At 40.1% G+C, this 25,313-nt stretch overlaps 1 protein-coding gene across 1 annotated transcript in view; it reads left to right on the top strand.

The window, feature by feature from the left end:
• Positions 1-25,313, top strand: part of LOC140367313 (chemokine-like protein TAFA-2) — a 66,741-nt gene that overhangs the window by 33,935 nt on the left and 7,493 nt on the right. Inside the window, exons 2-4 of the mRNA XM_072453723.1 lie at positions 6,293-6,396; positions 19,828-19,983; positions 23,427-23,551. Of these exons, the coding sequence (XP_072309824.1) occupies positions 6,294-6,396; positions 19,828-19,983; positions 23,427-23,551 (384 nt within the window). The 5' untranslated portion in view covers position 6,293. The remainder of the gene's footprint in view (positions 1-6,292; positions 6,397-19,827; positions 19,984-23,426; positions 23,552-25,313) is intronic.

Raw genomic sequence — 25,313 nt, 5'->3', positions numbered from 1 at the left:
TCGCAAAACATCGAAACAAGTCTGCTTCGTTGCACTTCTGAAGTAGTGTTAGCGCGGCCCACACTGCCTCATGCAACGGAACAGATCTGAACATGTGATCTTGAGATATTGTTGGAAATTCTTGGTGCATTTAAGGCAGGCATGTCCAAACTACGGCCTGGAGGCCAAAAGCGGCCCTCAGACAATTTTTTGTTGGCCCTCTGGCTTCCGACTAAATTTGTCCAAACCAAAAAGTTGTTCTTTTTACTGTAATTTTTTTAAAATTCAAGCATTTTGATGTTATACCAACGTAATATTAATGTTCGATTTATTATTAAAGGTGAGGCGTCAAATGTATTCAACAAATTCAGCGTTGTTTTTTCTGGCCCTCAACCCCGTATAAGTTTCAAAATGCGGCCCTTGGTGAAAAAAGGTTGGACACCCCTGATTTAAGGGATGTCAAATTGTTTGGTTAATCTAACCAGTAATTATGCACAAATATAATCAGCAATTAAAAAAAGTCACATCAAGGGAATACATGTATATTTAACATCCCGACGGCTTTGGACGAGAGACTTTCCAGATTGATTCATGTGAAGAACTAAATTCAGAATGAGACACAGATCAATCTGGTGTGAGCTGGCTGTGTGTCTGGTGTTAGGCAATCATCTTAAATAATGTTAATATCTTTTCTCACAGTAATCCTAACACTAAACTTAGATTCTGTGACATATAGTGCATAAATTATGTTTTGCCTTATTCTTACTATTTGTATTATTAATACTCTTTATTTATAGAGGCTCTCATTTGGAAGAGCGCCCTGTTAATACTATACATACAATTAAAAACACAAATACGATACAAATATGTACAATTTAACCTAGAGAGTCTTCCATTTAAACCCTAAACATCTGTGCTGGGACAAGTCGCTCCAGTTTGTCCTGAGCCGTCTTTCCAACCTGAGAGTTCACATGAGGAACAGATCATCTAATAAACATTTTCGACCATTTGGGAACAAGGCCAAATAATCGTAAAAGACGATGTGCTCTCGGCGAAACACAGCGAGTCAAGGCCAACCAACCTTTTTGATACAAAGGTGAGACACTTGGCACTGGAATAAACGAGATCGAGAGGCTTCAGAGTTGTGAAGGAAGCACGTCACAACAAATGCCACAACAATAAGATGTATTTCTGTACAAAAAGCCAATTTTGCACCTCAAGCTTGTTTTGCACATTAAAGGAGAGTTTGGTGTCTACAAAATTCCCAGATGCTTGTAGGAGCTGACCCTTTAAATATCGTTTCCTCAAGTATATGAATGACAGGCGGCACTGTAAAGTTATTCAACCTTGAGAACATCATCCACTTGGTTTTAGTGGAATTTAAACCAGTTTAGGGATAAGAAGACGCTCCTGAAACATAAAAGCTGCTCAGGGATAGAGCTGCCACTGTACAATATCATCAACACTTGTCCAACTGTTCCCTCCACAGACAGAATATAACAAACGCATGATTTCTTTTAAAACGATAATATGCAAATGAAGTGACCTGCTTTGATCTGAAAAAGTGCAGCTTTTAACTCGGCCTTGACGCAGAGAGCGGGTGACAAAAGTGACGCACTGTTTTCAACTTCTCTGCAAACAACAGACTTGAAATAGGCCAAGGTCGACGGTCTCCACTCTCTAATGAGAAGTGTAATAGCTGTGTATCTGCCCGTCAAATCAAGCCAAATAAGTGACACAAATGGGACAGCCATTAAAAAGAGGTCAGAGATCTTCCTGCATTCATTGAAGTGTTCCTCTTTGTTCTGCTGTCAGATCCAATAGAGCGTTATATTTAGCTTTTAATGCCACTGTATCAGATGAGACCATGAGCCCAAATGGGAAATGAGATCTGTGTGAGGGACGATACACCAGCTAAAGGCTTGAAGACATTAAGTGGAGTAGTCGTACTCGAAAGATAGTTCTTGTAATATACATTGGAAGCAATAACTTTGTATGAAACAAATCTGGACTGTAGATTTTTTAAGACAAGATAAGATAAGATATTCCTTTATTGTCCACAAAACTCTTATAAACAAAAACTCCTATAGACAAACCTCTCATTTCTTAATAAGGAATGGAGGGGGAAAATAAATAAAGATACAAATAAAAATAAAATGAAATAAAATAAAAAAAAAACAGCTAGCTTAAGACAATGCTAATAATAATGGTAAAATAAACACTCTATTTTCAACAGTTATGCACATGAATGTGACATTATTGCACATGGTTAAGTCAGTATTGTGTTCTTGGGAGGATACATATATTATTTATTTTGGATGGCCCTTTTGAGCTGCATCATCTCGTTTTCAAGTATCAGAAAAATGTACCCGAGAAAGATACAGTTACTTCAAAATAAAAGGACCAAAGTAGACAAAGTATGAGCCAAGAAATGACTCAATTTAGAGTAAAAAGTACCACCTGCTCTTTAGACACTTTAGACTCTTACGTTGTAGTCAGTGATGGGCATTTCAGTTTACATTCACTTTGAGACAAATCCACGTCTTTAAGTTGTAGGAAATCTCCTCCACAGGCTCATAGTACATTCAACAACTGATTCTGCTCAAAGGGATGAAATTCTATCTCTGGATTTTTTTCGCACATAAAACCCTGGGAGAACTACTGAGGTGGCACCAGTCAAAGAAATATGCATTATTCCTCAAAAAGGTGTTCATTTGCATTTGAAAGTTTTGTGAGTGCTGCTCAAAGAGGCGAGGAGATAGAAGTCTCACCGCTGCTGCCGGAAGACGAGATGAAGACGCCCCAACAATCTGCAGATAATTAAACATCTAATTGAGGCTGTAGTTTATTTGTATTTGTTTTCCCGTCCGCTCCGTTGCGCGTCTCGTGTTTTGTGCTTATGGCAATCATTAGCATATATTAAGACTTGCACTTCAAGGCCTGTTCTGTGACAATAGCCATACATAATACATGAAGTGTTGAGAGAAGAAAACACACTATTAGAAACTTCCAGCAACAGCAGACTTCTGTTCAGAACTGAGAGCTAGAGCTAACTTATATATGCAAATCAATATACTATAGGAATGTGTTCAAATATGTGTTATTGTTGCTGTTTTTCTACCATCTTCCACATGCGTTAATGTAGTTGAGTTTTATCAAGAAATTAAATTCTTTTAACAGATTTGGCTTTGAAAATACTGCTGCAAAGAGTAAATTGCAACCTTTTTTTTAATGGCACAGATTTGTTTTTTGCAAATAAACTCATTATTCATTCCATATGTTCTCCCTTGTTTTCAACTATATTGTCGATAAACTGTTTGTGTTAATGTGTGTAACTGTTTTATGGCCACAAGTCCCTCTTGACAATACAATATCAAATCTAAAGAGGTTTAAATAAAGAGTTTATTATAATAAACAGTTAGTCCTATTTGCATAGTTCAATAATACACAAATTTCTTCCAAACTTTTATTAATCTGATACATAAATGTGGACGGAAATACACACAATTCACATCTAACCCTGATTCATCAAGATCAATCCATCCTACATTAATGATTCAGTAATTACCAGGAATAAGGAATTTAATTTGAACAGCTTAACAGTGACTAAGCATGAACAGCATTTGCAGCTATTGTTCAAGTAGTTATTGGTAAAGTGCAGGTCAAATAACATGCAGTTTACATCGGAGAGGCCTTCAAAAAAGATGTGCTCAAAGTTGAGAGGGGCTTCTCTGTTCACAACTCCCACTGTCTGCGTCACAGATTGTCTATTGAAACAGGCGCTCTGAGTAAATAAACCCAAAATCCAAACCAAAACACCATGACCCAACCGAGTACTGTCTGTTCCCCAAGTCCCCAAAAGTCAACAACAATACCAAACGTCTGTAATCTTTTCTTCAGCTCTGAAATTGACACTAAATCAAAGATGAGCTAAAAAAAAAAACACCATTGTAGATCCGGAAGCAGTGTTTTTTTACAGGTGGATTCAAGCACCAAGATCAAAGGCATAAAATGTTTTCAAACTGTAACAAATCTCAGATGTGTCTTCCTGCAGCGGTTCGGCCTGCGGGGACTTTACAGGAATTTACAGCAGTGCACTTTGAGACGGCCATAACACTCTGTTTCACACAGAGCTCTGAACTGGAAGCACACATTTCCTGCTTCCCCCATTATAAACACAGACTGTCCCAACCACACGCTGTAAATCTGTCAGAATGAAAGTGAAGGTTAAGAAGTGTGTCTTGGAAGAGGGCGGGGCAAGGACAACAGTACAAAACTAGACTTATGATGTCTCAAACTACAGCGTGACATGTTGTCTTCGCTCAAGCAAGTTTTGCAGTTGAAAATGAGTCGTCTCGATAAGTTTAAGAAACTTACTCTCGAGATTAAGTTTACTAAAGTATTGAAGTGAATGTTGGCTTTGCTGCAGCTTGATTGACAAGCAAAGAAACAAACAAAGAAACAAAGAAACAAACAAACAAACAAACACACACTCATACAAACATACACACACTCATACAAACACACACTCACACTCACACACACACACACACACACACACGCACACACACACACACACACACACACTCAAAACAAACACACACACACACACACTCACACACACACACACACACTCAAAACAAACACACACACACACACACACACACTCACACACACACACACACACACACACACACACTTGAAACCTTCTGAAATTAATACATTTCACCATCTAAACATCCTAACAACTGCATCTAATAAGATAAGTCAACATTTTGGATATTAGTTGAGGCTCAGCATAGGTTTGACCCCCCGATCACACAGAGTATACAGTTATGTTACGTCATTATCGGGTCTCCTGGTGCCGGGCCACACGTGGCGGCTGTAAAATAATCCACAAGAAAGGTCATGTTCGGATTGCTAAAATGAAATTAATTGCAGAAAATACATGAGAACCCCACAGAGGATCAACCAATCTATATATCAACGGGGGCGGCGACGGGGCTGCAGGAGGCGGTAACCAAGGAGAAAATGCTGCTTGTAACACGGTACCACGATGCCACACGATCCCAAGTCTGTTCCAGTAATTACCGAACTGCAGCCCTGTTTGAAATGTGATCATTGTCTGTCAGTGTAGAGACTCACAGTGGGTCGGATGGATCAAGGAGTGTGGTCCAGACTCTTCATCAGAGAGAGGCAGAGCAGAGAGGGACAAGCTGATACGAGCAGTTGGAGGCTTTCTGCTGGAGACAGACTCTTTTTGGCATTAGCTCACCCACTGCCTGCCCTCTGAATATGTATATACCCATGTTTGTTTGTGGATTCATCACATTTACCAAGGCAAGGCAAGTTTATTTGTAGAGCACATTTCATACACAAGGCAAAGTGCTTCACACAGCAGGAAAAATGCATTAAAATCACAAAGAAATTACAGAAACAGAAATACAATAAAATTAACTAATTAAAAACAATTGAAGTCATAAAAGAGAAGAAGAAAAATCCTTTCAGTCATACGCACAGCTAAACAAAACTGTCTTTAGCTTAGATTTGAACTTTGTTAGAGTAGAAGCCTGTCTCACATCTTCAACCTACCTACTGTATTGGATCACTGTATAAATATATGATAGAAAATAGTGAATGTGTTTGTGAAACTAGCTGGACTGGACAGAGAACAAGGGTAAAAACCTGTAGATATGATGCTGTATTGTTTTATCATTATTGCATGTCACTGGGGCTGAAACTCAGCTGAAAGTCTCTTCTCTTCACCAACAATTTCCAAGAGTGTAAGTCTAGATCAATATGACAGAGCTTACATTAGTAGTACTGCATCATTCTGGCTTTGCGGGATAATTATCACAGTATACATTATGGCGCTTTGCCACTTCAAATGCCTAATTTGTACTAATACTACTGCATGCACTGGTGGTTCAACAATTTCAAAGGCAATTCAATCCGAAAATTAACTTTAAACTATAATAAACTTTATGTGGCAAACCTGTGGCTGATGGCAGTGCTCTTTTCTAGACTTTGCTTTATTGCATTTTGTGAGTGAGAGGCGGTTGTGAGTAGACAGGATTTGGAGATACAGATATTTTTACACCAACACAGCTGTAGTTTGTTTTGTGTGGAGACAAGATAAGACTGTCTAACTCTATATAAACACAGGAGACGAGCCAGCTATGAGTTTAACTGCCTCTTTGTGGCGGTGCATTTAGTCTGATGACGGCTCCACTGCAATGTCTGTGCGTAAACCAATGAAGAAGGGAAGGAAAAGACTGTGGTAATAATGAGTTTGTTCTTGTTTTGAATGCAGGATGAGTGAGAGATACGCTCAGAGCAGAAGCAGTGGGGCTGTTCTCATCATGGTGCTGGTGGTCTGCCTGTGGGACATGCTGCAGCCAACAGAGGGCTCCTTAGGTGAGTACTCATACACTCATTTTTATTACACGTACAATAATTATCATTATAAAGCCAGATTATGGTTATTGTTTGATCATAAATGTTGCGTATGGGCCACTCCAACCTGTCCATATTGAGTAGAGGTCATGTTTAAATGTGTATTGAAATGATGTAAGTTATTTTAAGGCTCACATAGAGAAAAGGTACGATTTTAAAATTTATTTTGAACCACAAAATGCTCAGCTTTATCACTGAAACATTGCCCCAGACATAAACAGTAGCTCCCAGTGAAAGTACATTTTATTACACGTAAACATCATAAAACCTTGAGAGCAATTTCTGTGGCTGAGTTTAAAGAACTATAAACAGACAGTTCAACGACATCTGCAACATGTCAATAATGCGCACAGGGAACGCTCAGGGCTGTGTGAGAAGCTGGAGGGCCCTCGGAGGCTCCTCGTCTATTCAACACACTATAGAAAGCTCATTGTCAGTGCTGCTTCTGTCTGAAAGGTAAAAAAGAAAGGACATGGACAAATACCTCGCTCCCATTAAGCCCACAAGTTTATATTTCTCGTAGGTTTCTGGGAGTTTATAAAAAAACACATACAATCGGGTTCAAAGGCGAAAAAACATCATACTGCCAAATAACAAGTTGTTTTGTTATTTGTTAAATAAACTATAACTGGAGTTTAGCTAAGTACATCCTTGCACAGTTATTAGAAACCTGAAAAGCCAATATTGATTTTTCACTTCGGTTAACTGGTGTGATAAGCAAATAAAACAATACAATATGGGAAATTGCTGCATGGCAGCAGTGTAAACTTGTCAATGTAGGCAATAGTATATTACAGTGGCGTTGTCCATAGTTAAAGCCCAGGGAGGTCAATTATGTGGAGTCAGCAACACCTCCTGAAGAGGCTCTTCATCTCTATGTCCCGCTGACAATAGCAGCCTCAGGTAATTGGTGATATACCAGAACTGCACTGCATCAGAGAGGGAAGCGTCCATTTATAAACATGATGGACAGCACCTCTGTCCACCAATTAGACAAGAATAAGACAGGACTGATGTCCTTGATTGTCAGACATCCACTCAAAACTCATCATTCTGGACACATAAATCAGAATAGATTTCAACAAACTAGAAGCCTCTAATTTCCCTTGTGTGTTATTTCTGTTGCTGTAGACCTGTTACCATTCAAAGGATAATATGGAACCAAAAAATCAAGAACATCCTTTTGCTCCTTATTTGAGCAGGTCAGACTTTAGTCTTATAGCCTTTTGTATAGATATGGTTAAATTAATCATTGTCATTCATGTTCTTTATTGTATCAGAGATTTTATGTTTTTTTTTTCACAATAATGAATCTCTGTGTAGCAAACTGTAGACGACCTCCTAACGTTGCCATGGTGACAGGAATGCGGGTAAGGTTGTATCATCATACAACCCCCACCTGGAGATTTATGATGTCTCTGTAGACAGAGCAGAGACTTCACGCTTTGAACATTGGGAAAAAACTTAATTTAAAAAACGTATTAAATGACTACTTTTCATGTCTTGGTCAATTTTCTCTCCCAAGACATTGTCACCCTCTTTTCTAAGTGGGAGAACAAGAATAACATTACAGTATTTGTACCGGTACCAGTAAAATATCTCCTACAACTGAATGAGTATAAAAGGTCTGTCCCGTTTTGTTGTAAGTGTTGCTTAAAGAAAACCTATTGTGCTTTTGTCTTGTACATAGTTCTAATCTAACATGGCAGTGGAATGAAAGAAGTTTGAACGAGACACCTTACTTCCGTATTTTTAAATATATACCCAAATGGCGACACAGCGCTGCCAAAACCTCATCATCAAAGCAAGTAAAGAGAAATGGGCGTGACACAGTTAGTTATGACGACCTGAACAGACGGAGCAATGGCGTCTTGTCTTTACTAAAATATGCATGAATCACTCTACATACAACTGTGAGTGGTTTAATGAGAAGGGGGGGGGCAATTCTAATATGGTTAATTCAGCATAATAGGTCTAAGATCATAATTCACTTTTAACTACACACCTTATATACTTGTGCCACTATACTACTGCAGAAGACGTGAGTGTGGGCCTCTGTGAGTGTGGGCCTCTGTGAGTGTGGGCCTGTGTGAGTGTGGGCCTCTGTGAGTGTGGGCCTCTCTGTGAGTGTGGGCCTCTCTGTGAGTGTGGGCCTCTGTGAGTGTGGGCCTCTGTGAGTGTGGGCCTCTGTGCGTGTGGGCCTGTGCGAGTGTGGGCCTCTGTGAGTGTGGGCCTCTGTGAGTGTGGGCCTCTGTGCGTGTGGGCCTGTGCGAGTGTGAGCCTCTGTGAGTGTGAGCCTCTGTGAGTGTGGGCCTCTGTGAGTGTGGGCCTCTGTGCGTGTGGGCCTGTGCGAGTGTGGGCCTCTGTGAGTGTGGGCCTCTGTGAGTGTGGGCCTCTGTGCGTGTGGGCCTGTGCGAGTGTGGGCCTCTGTGAGTGTGGGCCTCTGTGAGTGTGGGCCTCTGTGAGTGTGGGCCTCTGTGAGTGTGGGCCTCTCTGTGAGTGTGGGCCTCTCTGTGAGTGTGGGCCTCTGTGAGTGTGGGCCTGTCCTTATTGAACAGGACAGAGACAGCAATAGGTCCCAAAAGTCCTCGGGACATTGGATTTATTTTAATTAAAGTCTGTACTCATTGATCTGTGCACAGTTTGCTCTGACAGTCTCCAGCTGTAAAAGGGAAACTGCTACACTACACTACTCTACACTACACTACACTACACTACACTACACTACACTACACTACTCTACTCTACACTACACTACACTACACTACACTACTCTACACTACACTACACTACACTACTCTACACTACACTACACTACACTACACTACTCTACACTACACTACACTACACTACTCTACACTACACTACACTACACTACACTACACTACACTACACTACACTACACTACTCTACACTACACTACACTACACTACACTACACTACTCTACACTACACTACACTACACTACACTACTCTACACTACACTACACTACACTACACTACTCTACACTACACTACACTACACTACACTACACTACTCTACTCTACACTACACTACACTACACTACACTACACTACACTACACTACTCTACACTACACTACACTACACTACACTACACTACTCTACTCTACATTACACTACACTACACTACACTACACTACACTACACTACTCTACACTACACTACTCTACACTACACTACACTACACTACTCTACACTACACTACACTACACTACACTACACTACACTACACTACTCTACACTACACTACACTACACTACACTACACTACTCTACTCTACATTACACTACACTACACTACACTACACTACACTACACTACACTACACTACACTACTCTACACTACACTACACTACACTACTCTACACTACACTACACTACACTACACTACTCTACACTACACTACACTACACTACACTACTCTACACTACACTACACTACTCTACACTACACTACACTACACTACACTACACTACACTACACTACACTACTCTACACTACACTACACTACTCTACACTACACTACACTACACTACTCTACACTACACTACACTACACTACACTACTCTACACTACTCTACACTACACTACTCTACTCTACTCTACATTACACTACACTACACTACACTACACTACACTACTCTACACTACACTACACTACACTACTCTACACTACACTACACTACACTACACTACACTACACTACTCTACTCTACATTACACTACACTACACTACACTACACTACACTACACTACACTACACTACTCTACACTACACTACACTACACTACACTACACTACTCTACACTACACTACACTACTCTACTCTACATTACACTACACTACACTACACTACACTACACTACACTACACTACTCTACACTACACTACACTACACTACTCTACACTACACTACACTACACTACACTACACTACTCTACACTACACTACACTACACTACACTACACTACTCTACACTACACTACACTACACTACTCTACACTACACTACACTACACTACACTACACTACACTACTCTACACTACACTACTCTACACTACACTACACTACACTACACTACACTACACTACACTACACTACTCTACACTACACTACACTACACTACACTACACTACACTACACTACACTACACTACTCTACACTACACTACACTACACTACACTACACTACTCTACACTACTCTACACTACTCTACACTACTCTACACTACACTACTCTACACTACACTACACTACACTACACTACACTACTCTACACTACACTACTCTACACTACACTACACTACACTACACTACACTACTCTACACTACACTACACTACACTACACTACTCTACACTACACTACACTACACTACTCTACACTACACTACACTACACTACTCTACACTACACTACACTACACTACTCTACACTACACTACACTACACTACACTACTCTACACTACACTACACTACACTACTCTACACTACTCAACACTACACTACACTACTCTACTCTACTCTACACGACACTACACTACACTACACTACTCTACACTACTCTACACTACTCTACACTACTCTACACTACACTACTCTACTCTACTCTACACGACACTACACTACTCTACACTACACTACTCTACACTACACTACTCTACACTACACTACACTACTCTACTCTACACTACTCTACACTACACTACTCTACACTACACTACACTACACTACACTACACTACACTACACTACACTACTCTACACTACTCTACACTACACTACTCTACACTACACTACACTACACTACACTACACTACTCTACACTACTCTACACTACACTACACTACACTACACTACTCTACACTACACTACACTACACTACTCTACACTACTCTACACTACACTACACTACACTACTCTACACTACACTACACTACACTACACTACACTACACTACACTACTCTACACTACTCTACACTACACTACTCTACACTACACTACACTACACTACACTACACTACTCTACACTACTCTACACTACACTACACTACACTACTCTACACTACACTACACTACACTACTCTACACTACTCTACACTACACTACACTACACTACACTACACTACACTACACTACACTACTCTACACTACTCTACACTACACTACTCTACTCTACACTACTCTACACTACACTACACACATTGGTGGTGGTGTAGAGGTTGATTCGCAGATCGGGTGAGGCTTTTCTGTGTTGTTGAATAAATCTTTTGATGGACTGAATCGTTTGACACAATATCAACTCGAGGTCAGTGAGGACGATATGTTTTTTTGCTTCTCAAATCGATCATGGTCATGTTGTATAATTATGGGTGATGTGTGTTGCTATGACCTATCGATCAATCGCTGTAGCTGTTCACATGGTTTTTTTTCTTATTTACTGTAATACAACGGCAATGTTCAGTTAAAAATTTGCAAAAAATGACAATCTTGACTTTCTATGGAAATAAAAATCTTTTAATCAAATATATCAAAACCCTGTGCAAAAACATTATTCATTCTTAACTTTGCAACATAATAAATCCTAGTTTTTTGTCAAATTGTTAGTTTGGATATGACTAACAATAATAACAGTAATATTAATACTAAAATTATTAAACGCTACAGCTGAAACTAGTGGTGATATTACATAAAAGAAAAATGTATATCTCGAAATGTTTTAGGAGTTTTGTTGTTTTGTTTAATGGCCATGTGTACAACTAAACACACTCTTTGCCAACAGAGATTTTGGCAAAACATTTTACAGCCCTTTGTCTTATCACAACGCCTCATATTTTTACAGCGAGTAAACAGAGCAGAGTCTGACCTTCAGGTGGTTGATCCCACAGGGACAAAGGAGAACCATTTAACCTGAGCCCTAGAGCTGCAAATACAGGCGCTCCTGGAGGAACACGTCTGTGGAGACGGGAAATGTACTGGGGCAGCTGAACGCTTACATTCGTTTGAGCATGAAAAACAGGAAAGACTCAAATAAGAGATGTGTAATAGGATAAATGCAGAGACTTGCAGGTGGCAGAACCCCCACCAGCAAAATTAGTGCACTTTTTTTTCCACTTATGCTTTTATTGTAAACAAAAAAGTCAAACTGTGTCTGATTAGTACTTATCAACAGGATTTTCAGCATGAATCCTAAAACCGTTAGACTTCCAATGTCTCTAAGTTTGTACCATTCTGATGAAAAGATGATACTGTGATCATATTTGACACTTAAACTTTATATAATACACTTAATCTAAGGCAATGTATATATGTTATTAAAACTGAGGAGTTGGAGTGAGCTGGCTGGTCTTTAGTGGGCCATGGAATTAAGGTTAAGGTTCACTTTAATGATTCACTCTCTGCATTTGACCCATCCTTCAATGCCGCTGGAGCAACCGGAGAAACCTGAGCGGAGAGCTGCCGAACATGTGAATTAGATTCATTTTCAAAGATAATTTGATCTCACCCGAAGTCCATACATTAACATCTACAGCTCATTATCATTCTTTACACAGTCATGAACAAAACAAAGCATGAGTCAGCCTCCTCTGTCTCCATAGACAAATGTTTGGAAGCTTCAGGAAAGTAATTTAAATTCAGAGGAAAAACGTTTCATCACTTTTTACTAAAAAAGGAATAAACACTGAGTACACACTGCACTGTTTACAGATTTCTTTTTTTTTTCTTGAGTCCAGGATCTGCTTTAAAGTTGCTTGTTTGTATATCAAAGCTTCATTAACTTTTCAATAAGATACATGATTTAGCAATACATCAAAGAAACGGCACTCTTTTTCTGACTGCAACATACTCGGGCAATCACATGAAGGAGATAATTACACACTTACACCGAGGGCCATTTTGTAAGCATTTTTTTTAAATATTTGATTGAATTAATGATGTAAAAGTCACAAGACACTTTGTAGTGGGTGTTGTTCAAACATTATAATAATAATAATTCTTATTATTAGTTTATTTAGTGGGAACAGTGCATGTTGATGACCATACATGATATGCATGTAGTAATATGCCCAATTTTAGCCATGGGCTATTCTCCATCCTGTGTCTATGTAGACATTGCTTCAACTGTAAGTTAAAAAAAAGACCAGGAATCTTAATTTTGTTAGTTTTTTCTCAAACACAACAATGCGTACATGGAAAGAGAGGCAAGCTGATCATAAACAGCGCTTCATGGACTTCTTTTACTGTGGAGAGTGGGTTTGTTTGTTGCTTGGGTTCCTGTTGCAGTGCAAAGAACGTAAATGTAATGAATTAGAATATGACTTTGTAAAAGTGATGGCCATGCAAAAGGATCAGGATGAGGGGTTGGAACAGGTTGGGACAAATTATTTTCTTCTTTTTTTTCGAAGAATTTGTTGACCGTAGGCTTTATTAGACAGGAGATGAGAGTGCTACATGGGGCTATGAGAAGGCTAGACATGTAGTCAGAGTTGACCTCTGAACTCCGACACTGCAGCCGGCTGGAGCCGACCACCGGAAGCACAGGTCATACTCAGATACTAATCTCTATGTTCTCTGTCACTCAGCTTGTGACTTCACTGCTTATGTTACAACTTCATTACAATTTCAAGAGTTTTCTTGTAGTCGGAATGAGGATTTTGAAACCCGTTGGTCATGATGAGGAATATCTGATCAAATGTATTTTGTTGGATGTATCTTTTGGTTGGAGTCAGATTCAATTGTCATATTTCTATTGCGATTGAGTGCATTCATCCGCATCTCTTGGCACCATACTTCACCTAATACTAAAAACTAAAAAGCCCACTACCCTACAGGGAACTGGCAGGTGCACTGATATAGTTTGGTGCCCCCCCCAAGGGAAAATGCCTCTCTATTTTTGCTGGCAGAGGAAGGCTGAGTCTGCATCCAAGTCCCAAATCCAGTCAGAAACCCAAGAGGCGGTCCATGGGGACATATGAGCAATTCTTCTATGAGCCAGTCCTGGTTTAGTGTTTGTCTTTCATACCGTCTGTGTACGGAGGCAGAAGATGCATAAGCAGCTTGGATCTTTTGGGCGACTTCCTGGATGATTTTGATGCAAGAGGAAGACCTAGAGGGGGCTGTTGTTGGAGCAGCTAACAGAAGAGGAGAGAGCTTGTCTGTTGTTTGGGTTTTGTCAACATTTGCAATCGCTGTTAAGACTGTGGATTATGCTGTGTTTTGCAAAAAGCAACAGGGAATTTGTACGATGAACTGTATATTAGCAGAGAGGTATTTGTCTATATTTAGCCAATAAAATATCCAAAGTGAGCAAACATGGATTTACATTCTAAAGCAGCAGACTCATTTCTAATGTGATCTCAAATTCAACGACAAGCTACAATGTTGAAATGTTTTAGTGTCTACAAAGAATGTGATGTTTCTACTCCAGGTTCATTAACTCGTGAGCTTGGTTCATGAGCTTTGTATATTGATTTTGACATTTCTGTTTGTCTGCTTCTTGTCCCACAGACCACATTCCAGCACATCTGTTCAAAGAGGTCTGGGTGACTATTGGGCATAATGTTTTGGAAATTCTAAATAGAAGCCTAACTTCTTTATTCAGCGACACTCTTTTTTACAAAAAGACAATGTAATGGACATTTATCAATCAGGTTATAAGTCAATTCATAGCACAGAAACTACACTTTTAAAGGCTTTTAACGATCTGTTTGTAATGGGTGATTCTGGGAGTGCAGCTGTTCTTTTGCTTTTAGACCCATCAGCTGCTTTTGACATGGTGAACCACACAATTCTTTTATCTCGCTTGGAGCACTATGTAGGTGTCAGGGAGACAGCGTTCGAGTGGTTCAGGTCCTACCTGGCTGACAGGTAAATTAATGTAAAAGTTGGGGACTGTTCTTCACAGGCTCCTCTACATTGTGTAGTCCCACAGGGCTCTATTCTTGGACCTATTCTTTTTTTTTGTACCTCCTATAACTTGGTAAAATATCAAGAAAACATGGGATATCAGATCACTTTTAAGTCTATCTGCCAGTAAAAAAATAGTTCCCTGGCATCCTCCTGAAATGTTTGGATGATGTCAAGGCTTGGTTGGCTATGGATTTCCTTAACCTGAATGAGTCAAGAACAGAAACAGTTGTTTTTAAGCCTAATAAAGCAGTTGGTTTTGATTTAGAGTCTCTCCAACCCTAAATTAAGTCTACAGCCACCAACCATGGCGTCACCATTGATGGAGAGTGTAAGCTTGATAAGCAGCTAAATGTTGTGGTTAAATCTAGTTTTTATCACCTGAGGCTTTTATCTTGACTCAAATCAGTTTTATCTCTTAGCAACCTGGAGCGGGTGATCCATTCTTTTATCTCTACACGTCTTGACTACTGTAATGCTCTGTACACTGGGATCAGCCACGCTAACCTGTCACGCTTACAGTTAGTTAAAAATTCCATAGCACGTCTTTTAACTAGCCCACGTCTTAGAGAACATATTACACCCATTTTATCCTCATTGCACTGGCTCCCCATTCATTTTAGATTCGATTTTACGATGTCATTGTTTGTTTTTAAAGTACTTCACGGACTGGCCCCGCGTACATTTCAGACCTCAGTGTTCCCTACACTCCTGAGGTCTGAGGGCCACTTCCAACTTTGTGTCCCAAAAATGAGACTCAAAAGCCTGGGCGAACGGGCCTTTTCTGCAGTCGATCCCAAACTTTGGAACGCTCTTCCTCCCCATAACAAGACTGCACTTTCAGTTTATGAGCCCATTTAATTTAGGCAAGACAAGGCAAGATTATTTGTAGAGCACATTTCATGCACAAGGTAATTCAAAGTGCTTCACACAACAGGAAAAAAAAATCATTAAAATCACAAAGACATGACCGAAATCACAAAACCTTCATTCCCATTCATTAAATTTAACAGTTTTGCTGACATAAAACATACATTTTGTCTTAGTGATTTGCCAGAAGGAAAGCCAAGTCCATTGGACCACACTGCCAGACACTCCAGACACTCTCTCATTTTTGTTTGACATTACCAGCGTGACACATGTCTCCGGGATGGACACATCGCTTCTAGATTGATTCTTTCCCATGTTTGAGCGTCCATAGACGTCAGCGCGTTATCTGCCTCTGCACACGTCTGTGCTGAGAGTATGTATCGACTCTCTCGTCGACGCCTCCACCTTGTGTGTGGTGCTTTTGTATCTTTAACGACGAACCCAGTCTCATCATATGTCATATTTACCTCTAAAATATCCACATTTCCCCTGAGGATCTCAAGTTGCTGAACATTTTCGTCAGTTTTAATATCAGCCCTTCTCCTCACACTTTCCATCAGTGTGCCATCCAGCATTACACAGCACCCAAGTGAAAAGCTAATTACCTCACTTCAGCCCATTCGCTTCACTGTACACAGACAGTTAGAAGCAGATCTACTCCAGTCAGTTTAAATTTACTGTTTACCTCGGCTGTAGACTGTGCAGAAGGACACGTCACCAAAATGTCACATGCAATTAAAACAAGGATGGAACAGCACAGGCTTTAAATAATTCAGACAATGGGGAGCAATCTGCAAGTATTTCAGCGCTCTACTTGACCAGTTTTATCAAATCTAGTACAAGCAATGCCAGGTCTAAAGTGTGTCTTTAAAAAAAAAAAAAAAAAATAGCGAATCTATCAGTGATCATTATTGCACACAGACAGTAATTCAAATTTGGAAAAGATTACAATTTTTATAACAATTTATGCATTTGGTGTTGTTTTTTTAAGACCTCTGCTGCAACTAAGATTTCACAATTCACTGATTTGTTAAATCCAACTGTCACTCTTACTTTAGTAGAAATGGGTGTCAAAAACGTTATGTGTTCGAGCAAAAATCTGCGTTGTACAAAAAAACATTGATTCATAATATCATCTGATGTGATTTTTTATCACTATATCACTCAATCGGCCTTTCTAAGAGTACAAAAAAGTACTGCTATCACCGTCAACAACATCATACGCTTTATTTGTTATAAATAAAATACATTTCAAACAGGCCTCTCACAGAGAAAAGAGTATTTTAATACTTGTGAACTTGCTTTTACTGTGACATTGTCAGTGCCGCTCTTTCAACTTCCAAAGTGACATTGACTCTTGATGGTGTCAGATGACAGTTGTGATGATGAAACTTCCATTGGAAATATCTGTTTAGTCACAGGCTCAGCTGCAGTCAGTTCTAACTAGTGCTGGGTATGTTAACGCAATATTGTCGCAATGAATTATTTTGTAAAGCATGTTACGTGTATCAGTCAAAAAAACCTGATCAGTGATGTTTACTTTGAAAACAATCAAAACATAGATGTTGTACCTTCCACATTGTATTTTATCAGCTGGTTTGAACCTGGGACTGAACCAGAACCGAATCAGGACCGGAACAGGACTCTTGTATTAGGCTTAGTGAGCAAAAAAGAGTCGCAGATTAGATTTTTAATATGCATTGATAAAAAAACAAAAACAGTTTAGCTTCAAAATACACTTTTAAATCATGAAAATATCTAATAAAGACAATGGCAAAACAATTAAGTAAGCCTATTGTTATTATTTGGACTTTAGCTTGGTAACAATGAAAATCCTATCCTAGTCAAAATAGCACAACAGGGTCAATTCTACAACAGCTTTTGACTTGAAGATAAAATAAAGAGCTATTTATGGATCAAAAAAGTAATTTAATATTTACCTTTTCTTGCAACATGGATTCATTGTGATTAATCGTAATTGAAGTGTGCAATTAATCGCAATTTAAAAACATTATTGCTGCCCAGCCACAAAAACGTGTTAGTCTTTTTAAACTCAAGGATAAGTATGTAGTTATCAGAGGTGTAATTTTTATATAATGATGAACTGATTGAGTAGTTGCAAACATGCAATATTTAACTGGCTACTTCTAAGTACCTCACTGACAAACATTTGGGTAACTCGACAGGACTAGTGTCACGGCCATAAGTTTAGTGGACCGGTTCCAACACTTATCAGGGTGAGTTATAACAATGACAAGCTCTGGTTCACAGTCAAACTCAGCACGCCATGTCTCAGACTGTTTCAAGTCGTCCACCATCTGTAGTCTCTATAGCCACTTCTCCACTTGTCCTGTTCTCCCGAACCGGTTCACTTCAGAGCGTCTCTGGCTTCTTCTGTAAATGGCGGATTGCGTTTCCATGGCAAGGGCCCAGCTCGCAAGGGTCTGCTATGTGATCTAACACACCGAATTATTCTTAATCTTCATAAGGCCGATCTCAGCAATTCACAAAAAAGATGCTTTGTAATTCCATATTGATGTGGCTGTGAGAGGTGCAGGCCCTAAGCAGAAATGCTCAGTGGTGCTCACATGCCCCCAACCCACTTCGAAACGTGTAAATAATGCGTAGGGGTTTGATGTCTGCAATATAACCTTAAAGTGACCATTTTATTTATTTTTGTTATATATATATATGTGTAAATACAATTGAATAAATATTGCATAAATAAAAATGCATGTGAGGTCTAGGACCCTCAACCATAATTTTCGGCATTCTGGTGCATTATATATTAGCCATTCCAAGTCCATTAAAGCATGTTGACAGTTTAGCCTTTAGCCGCTAGCATCTTCCGGGCTGTGTGGCCCAGAAGTGACGCAGGGTAGTGGCTCTGACCAATCAGAGCGGCCCATGGCTGAAGATTAAAAGTGCTTTTTAAGAAGAAAACCAAAGAGTTTTAACTTTCAAAAAATGGAGAAAACAGGCAAAAATTGCCACAAAATCCAACTGTTAGCTTTGTATTAGCTAAACACGAGCAGTTTGTTTTTACATTTTGCTGAATGGAAAAAAGCTTGCTGCGCACCAATCGACTAACCACTGTGGTCCAGCTCACGACAGGTTTAAGCTAGCAATACCCTAACCAGATATTTAAGAGATCCATGATCCTCACCTCCTCATCATCGAGTGTATTTGCTGGGGCCAGGGACAGATAAAGAGTGCATTGTTTGTTCTGTTGAGAAGGTGCTCGGCTGCGTCCTGCAGGAGCAGGTCGGATTGCAGCTGGCCTTCTCACCCTGGACACAAACTATTTGAGCTGCTTCCCTCTGGCAGAAAAATACTGCCCATTGCAGAACAGAACCTCTCAGAACTGCAACAGTGTCTTCCCCTCTGCCGTTAAATTCATGAACACTTCATAACCTGTCACTTAAATAAATATGAACCTAAATATTCAATATTTTACAATGTGGTGGGTTTTTCTCCTATAAACTGAATTTCAGTTTTTCAACCACCAGAAACTCCAAGCAGATGACAACAATGCCATGTTCAGTGCAGCTTCTATAGACTCCATTTTCACCCATTTCCTCTGTCTCTCTCCACAGCGACTCATCAGGTCCGGACAGGGACCTGTGAAGTGGTGGCACTGCATCGCTGCTGCAACAAAAATAAGATTGAGGAGCGCTCACAAACCGTCAAGTGTTCGTGTTTCCCTGGGCAAGTGGCTGGCACGACCAGAGCTGCACCTTCATGTGTAGACGGTACGTGTCTTATTCACTAACTCAACTTTCAAATGTATCATTTTTTTGTCTTAAGCGATACCTCATCTATTTGCAGCTTTACCTTTTCATGAATTTGTTTTATAAAATAGATTATCATTATTATTTGTTTATTTGGTCGGGTCAGTGCATGTGAATGAACATACATGATACAAAAGCTGTAAACACGCTGGATTGTTGTAGCCATCCATCCCACATTCACCTCACACACTTCATACACCAGCATACACAGACACTGGAGGCAAAGTGGGCCAAGGATACAGAATCAGAATCAGAAAGGGGTTTATTGCCATTGTCTATGAACAAAAATTCACAAACCTAGGAACTTGTCCTGGTGATTCGGTGAAACGACATAGAACGACAGTGAATCCCCGTCAGTATCACCCCACTGTGGCACTTGGCATTCCAGTGCTCTCCCAATCCAAGTACTAACTAGGCTCGGCTCAGCTTACGAGATCTGATGAGATCTGTTATTGACAAGTTGGTATGGTCACTTACTCTTAAACAGAATTTAGAATTTCCACACTATAAACTCTCAATTGTGAGTACTTTTCTCACCTCCTCTTCAGACTGTGCTGCGTATGTTCCCTGTGCTTTATCACAACAATTACTGAGTCAATACACTTATTCCTAGCTAATTTTTGATTAAGGTGGATAAAGAAAGAAATGTATTATCCACCAGCACCTCCTGTATAGAAACAAACGGTACTCTGTATAACTTGCAGCACTTAACTTCCTTGTGTTATTCCCACTATAATTAATGGTAATGTGATATCTGATTCCCTGAAGGTTCTTTTAATCACCAATATATGAATGAATGTGCTCTGTCCAGTGCTCACTGTAAAGTCAATGACCCACAGGGGCTCTTAGCATGCTAATGTGTCAGAGACTCTCTTTGGTCTGAGCAGCTCTGGTTCAGGCTGCACTCCCAGCACAGTCCTGTTTGACCTATTCCCTGACATTTTACTATTGACATTTTGAGCAAATTAGAGCTGTGAGCCGCCGGCGGGAGTTTAGAGCTCTGCGGGTGATTGCAGCGAAAAATGATCAGCACTTAACCTTTTAATTATTCTTTCTCTTTACAGCCAGGGATTACTTTTAGCCACACACTGTGAGAGACAATCCTCCTCTTTATATGGAGGCAAATGGGGCTCCAGACATCTGAGAAAACCTCCATTGTTCTGAATTCGTAATTGACCAGTGCTGGCCACAAAATTCTCAAAGAGGTGTCCAAAAGTAACCTGACAGTGTGGTATTCCCAATCTACATAAAGATTTGTAGGTCACAGCCGGTATTACATGAAAAAAAACATAGAAGATTGCTAAAGGTTAAAGGGAACATATTATACAAAATCAAATTGAATGCACTTTTAACCTTTTTACAGACGTGTTTCCTCATCATTAGTTTCCTCAAAGTTGTATTTCGATTGCTTGGTTCATGCTTGTTTGAGTAATCTTGTATTGTCCTGAGGCTTGCATGCTGAGAGAATTCCTGTTTTCACCTACCCCCTATCCCCTCCCACATCCCTGCATTTAGTTGTGATTATTTGAAAATTTAAGACAGCGTGTAATACATGTAGAGTTCCAAAATGTCACATAGATACTTTTCAAGGAAGTGACCTGTAACCTGGCCTGGCATTTCCATGGCAACAAACATGTTAAATGCCATACTCTGGAGCATGCCAGGCAAAATAAGAACATTTCCACGGTGATAAGCAGATGGCAAGCCCTTCTTATTTAAAGGCGTAATGGACGATTTTTTGGCACCAAATCTGAGTCTTATTTCCTCGTGGCGTGGACGGCCGATTAGTCCTGCCACGTATCAATCATAGAACTCACCTACTGCTCACCTGCAGCCGCGTGCGGCTCGTCCCCATGAGAGCAGCATGTTTCCACGTGTCTAAGCGCATGGATCTATCATAATATAGTTCCCTCAGTGTACAGGACAAAATTAAGAAAGACAGTTCGAGCTGACTCAGAAGAGCCGAAAATCTACAGGAGATGAGAGATGCGATGCGATCCGTCGCGCTAATAAAAAAACAGCACTTTGCTTTTTTGTGTGTCCGCACGGGGGGAGTTCTCAAATTCAGAAATAGATGTAGTTGTATTGTTCATTGTACATGAATGTAACAAAAATATCTGCAGTGTACACACATTTTTTTTGTTAATGAGTTCAGACAAGGTTTAATTTGCAGATAAAGTGACGATTGTTGAAGTAGTTTTCCATTGTGCTGGACAATGAGCGCCCACAAAACTGTTGTTGGCACTACTACAATTTGATGATTTTTAGTAATCGTTATGCACTGCTGCTTTGAGTTTCCATTGGCAGTACAAATATTTACACGTTACATTTTTGTCCATATTATGATACACTGTCCTTATATATTGTTGCATGGATATAAATAGCTAAGAGAAGGAAAGGTAAAAAGGTATGATAAGTTCATATGAACAACTGCCTTTTTTCACAAAGCAACAATAATAGTTAAACTCAATGTATCCTTTGTGCTCTGTGTTTTTATTAATATCCACACCATGAGGCTTTTTAATGGGCCTTATTAGACTAGCACCATCTGTTAGCTGTTGACCCGCTGCCATTACCAATGCCTTGATATCAATGGATCCCCTCATGTCGTAAAGTATCCATTCAGAGTAATTTAGTGCAGTGAGAATGTGCTGTTATGAGTGGAATATAATAGCCGTACTGTTCATTAGATATGTATCTAATGAAAGTGGAGGGGAATGTGGAACGTGCGTAATGACCTCTGTAATACGCCAAATGAAAATCATGTCTGCTACGACACACTCAAAGCTTAAGGATTACTTTATGGACTGGTTGAATGACCAACCAAGGTTTTTGCATGAGTAACCTAAGTGGAGAAAGTTCAGAATTCAGTTGAATAAAATAAAATAATAAAATAGATCATTGGGTGAGTATTGAGTTAACATTGGTTACAAAATGGAATCACTATTGAATTAACTATTGCAACACTCCGATGAACTGTTTCTATTTAAATGTTATATGATGTTTTCTATTTCAATATTTTGTGTTAAATGAAGATGAATAGATCTTAAAATGTAAATTCCATCTATTTGCTTTGCTTTATTTGCTACATAAAAAAGCTTAGTGGAAAAAGATTACATTAATTGAATAGGGTCAACATTTAATTTTCGAGTGAAATTTTCACATTGACCAAGGGGCATTTTAGTACAAATGCTGATGGAAATTTTAACATTTAAAAAAAATATGTGTATCGGTGTATGCTTAAAGATCTGACCCTACAATCCTATTATTGCTTTCAATTCAGTTATAAGGCAAAACCACTAAAAAAAGAAAGAATCAATAATGAATGTTCATTATATTATGTTAACACAAGGATGTGTGCTGTTGTGAAGCGTTGAACCTAAACGTGTCTCTTGTTGGCCCAGCCTCGATAGTGGAGCAGAAGTGGTGGTGTCAGATGCATCCGTGCCTTGATGGAGAGGAGTGCAAGGTACTTCCTGATCTGAAGGGATGGAGCTGCGCTATGGGCAACAAGATCAAAACCACCAAGGTAAATACCACCAAAAGAACCGGTGCAGAGAGATCTGGGTGGCAGCTGAAGGCATTGGCCTCGACCACCAGATCTCCGGACACAGAAACTGATTCTGGAGACATGAAATGTAAACTCGCTGGGGGGGAGGAGTCTGAGCTTGTGTGGGAGGTTGAGTGGTATCAACTAGATATAGTCGGCTTCACCTCCACGCACAGTTCAGACATCGAGAGGGGGTGGACATTTCACTTCGTTGCCCATGGGGAGTGGCGGCGGGCTGGTGTGGGCTTGCTTATAGCTCCTGGAAGGAGCTCGTAGTAGAGCCACTGCTCCTCCACGTTGAGAGGAGCCAGCTGAGGTGGCTCGGGAATCTGTTCTGAATGCTTCTGTTCTGGATGTTCCTGGGGAAGTGTTTCGGGCATGTCCCACCGGGAAGAGGGACCATGTCTCTCAGCTGGCCTGGGAACGCCTCAAGTGTCTGGGGAGAGGGAAATATGGGAGTCCTTGCTTAGACTGCTGCCCCGGATGGAAGTGGGAGAAGATGGATGGATATATATATATTAAAAAATCCCAGCGGAACATGAAAAAGAGAGTAGAAATGGTACAAGACATTGAAAAAGAAGTGAATGCATTTATGTCCCATTTAGATAGTGATAAAAAGTAAATTTTCCAATTGAGCCCGAAAGTAATATTTCCATTTTTAAAATGTCGGTTACAATTTGGGCTTTTTGTTTTTTTACTGTTGGTTTGTGTCATCCGTTTTATTTCTGATGGTATTATTCCCTGGAGCCAGAAATATTATGCTCTGAAGCAGTGCTTCTCAAACTTTTCAGATTACAAATATTATAATACAATATGATATAATATATATAATATAGTATAATATTCTTACTGTCAAAAAATAAAACAATCACAATTGCATTTCACTCGAGTTGAATGCTGTTAATTACTTATTTTGAGTGTGATTGTAATTAAAAAGGCTTTCAGACTGACTTTCATTGGTGAATGCGCAGCCAGGGAAACGTGCTGCTATCCTGGGAATGAGGCTGCAGGTGTGCAGTAGCACGCAGGGAATGATTGACATGTGGGAGAACTACTCGGCTGTCCCCGCCACGAGGAAATGAGACTCAGTTATTCCTTTAAAATCTTCTACACAGCCTCTCGGAGGGCTCCTATCGGTCTTCCTCTTCCTCTGCACCTCTCATCCTCTTCCTCTGCACATATCCCTCTCATCCTCTTCCTCTGCACCTATCCCCTCTTCCTCTGCACCTCTCATCCTCTTCCTGCTGACCTATCCCCTCTTCCTCTGCACCTCTCATACTCTTCATCTGCACCTATCCCCTCTTCCTCTGCACCTATCCCCTCTTCCTCTGCAAATCTCATCCTCTTCCTATGCACCTATCCCCCTCTTCCTCTGCACCTCTCATCCTCTTCCTCAGCACCTCTCATCCTCTTCCTCTGCACCTCTCATCCTCTGCACCTCTCATCCTCTTCCTCTGCACTTCGCTTCCTCTCTTCTCTCCTCTTCCGATTTTGGGCAGATGTTTGACATGTGTTTGCAGTGAGACAGCGGAGAACTGGCGCTTCACCAGTTGTTTCACCGAGAAGACTATCACCGTCGATCACTCAATCGCCCTGTGTCACACACAGACTGCCTTCTGCACCGTGCTCGGAATGCAATTGGAGAGAGAGACTACAATGCTAATGCTAATGCTAACTTTTACAATTTAGAAAGGGAGGAGTTGAGCACGGAGGGAGATAGGACCCAAGCGGATGTGGAGGG

The sequence above is a fragment of the Eucyclogobius newberryi genome, unplaced genomic scaffold (assembly GCF_026437365.1).
Source record: "Eucyclogobius newberryi isolate DKJ021-1_F unplaced genomic scaffold, fEucNew1.0.hap1 SCAF_2, whole genome shotgun sequence".
Taxonomy (NCBI): Eukaryota; Metazoa; Chordata; class Actinopteri; order Gobiiformes; family Gobiidae; genus Eucyclogobius; species Eucyclogobius newberryi.
This window is presented reverse-complemented; position numbering and strand designations above follow the sequence as displayed.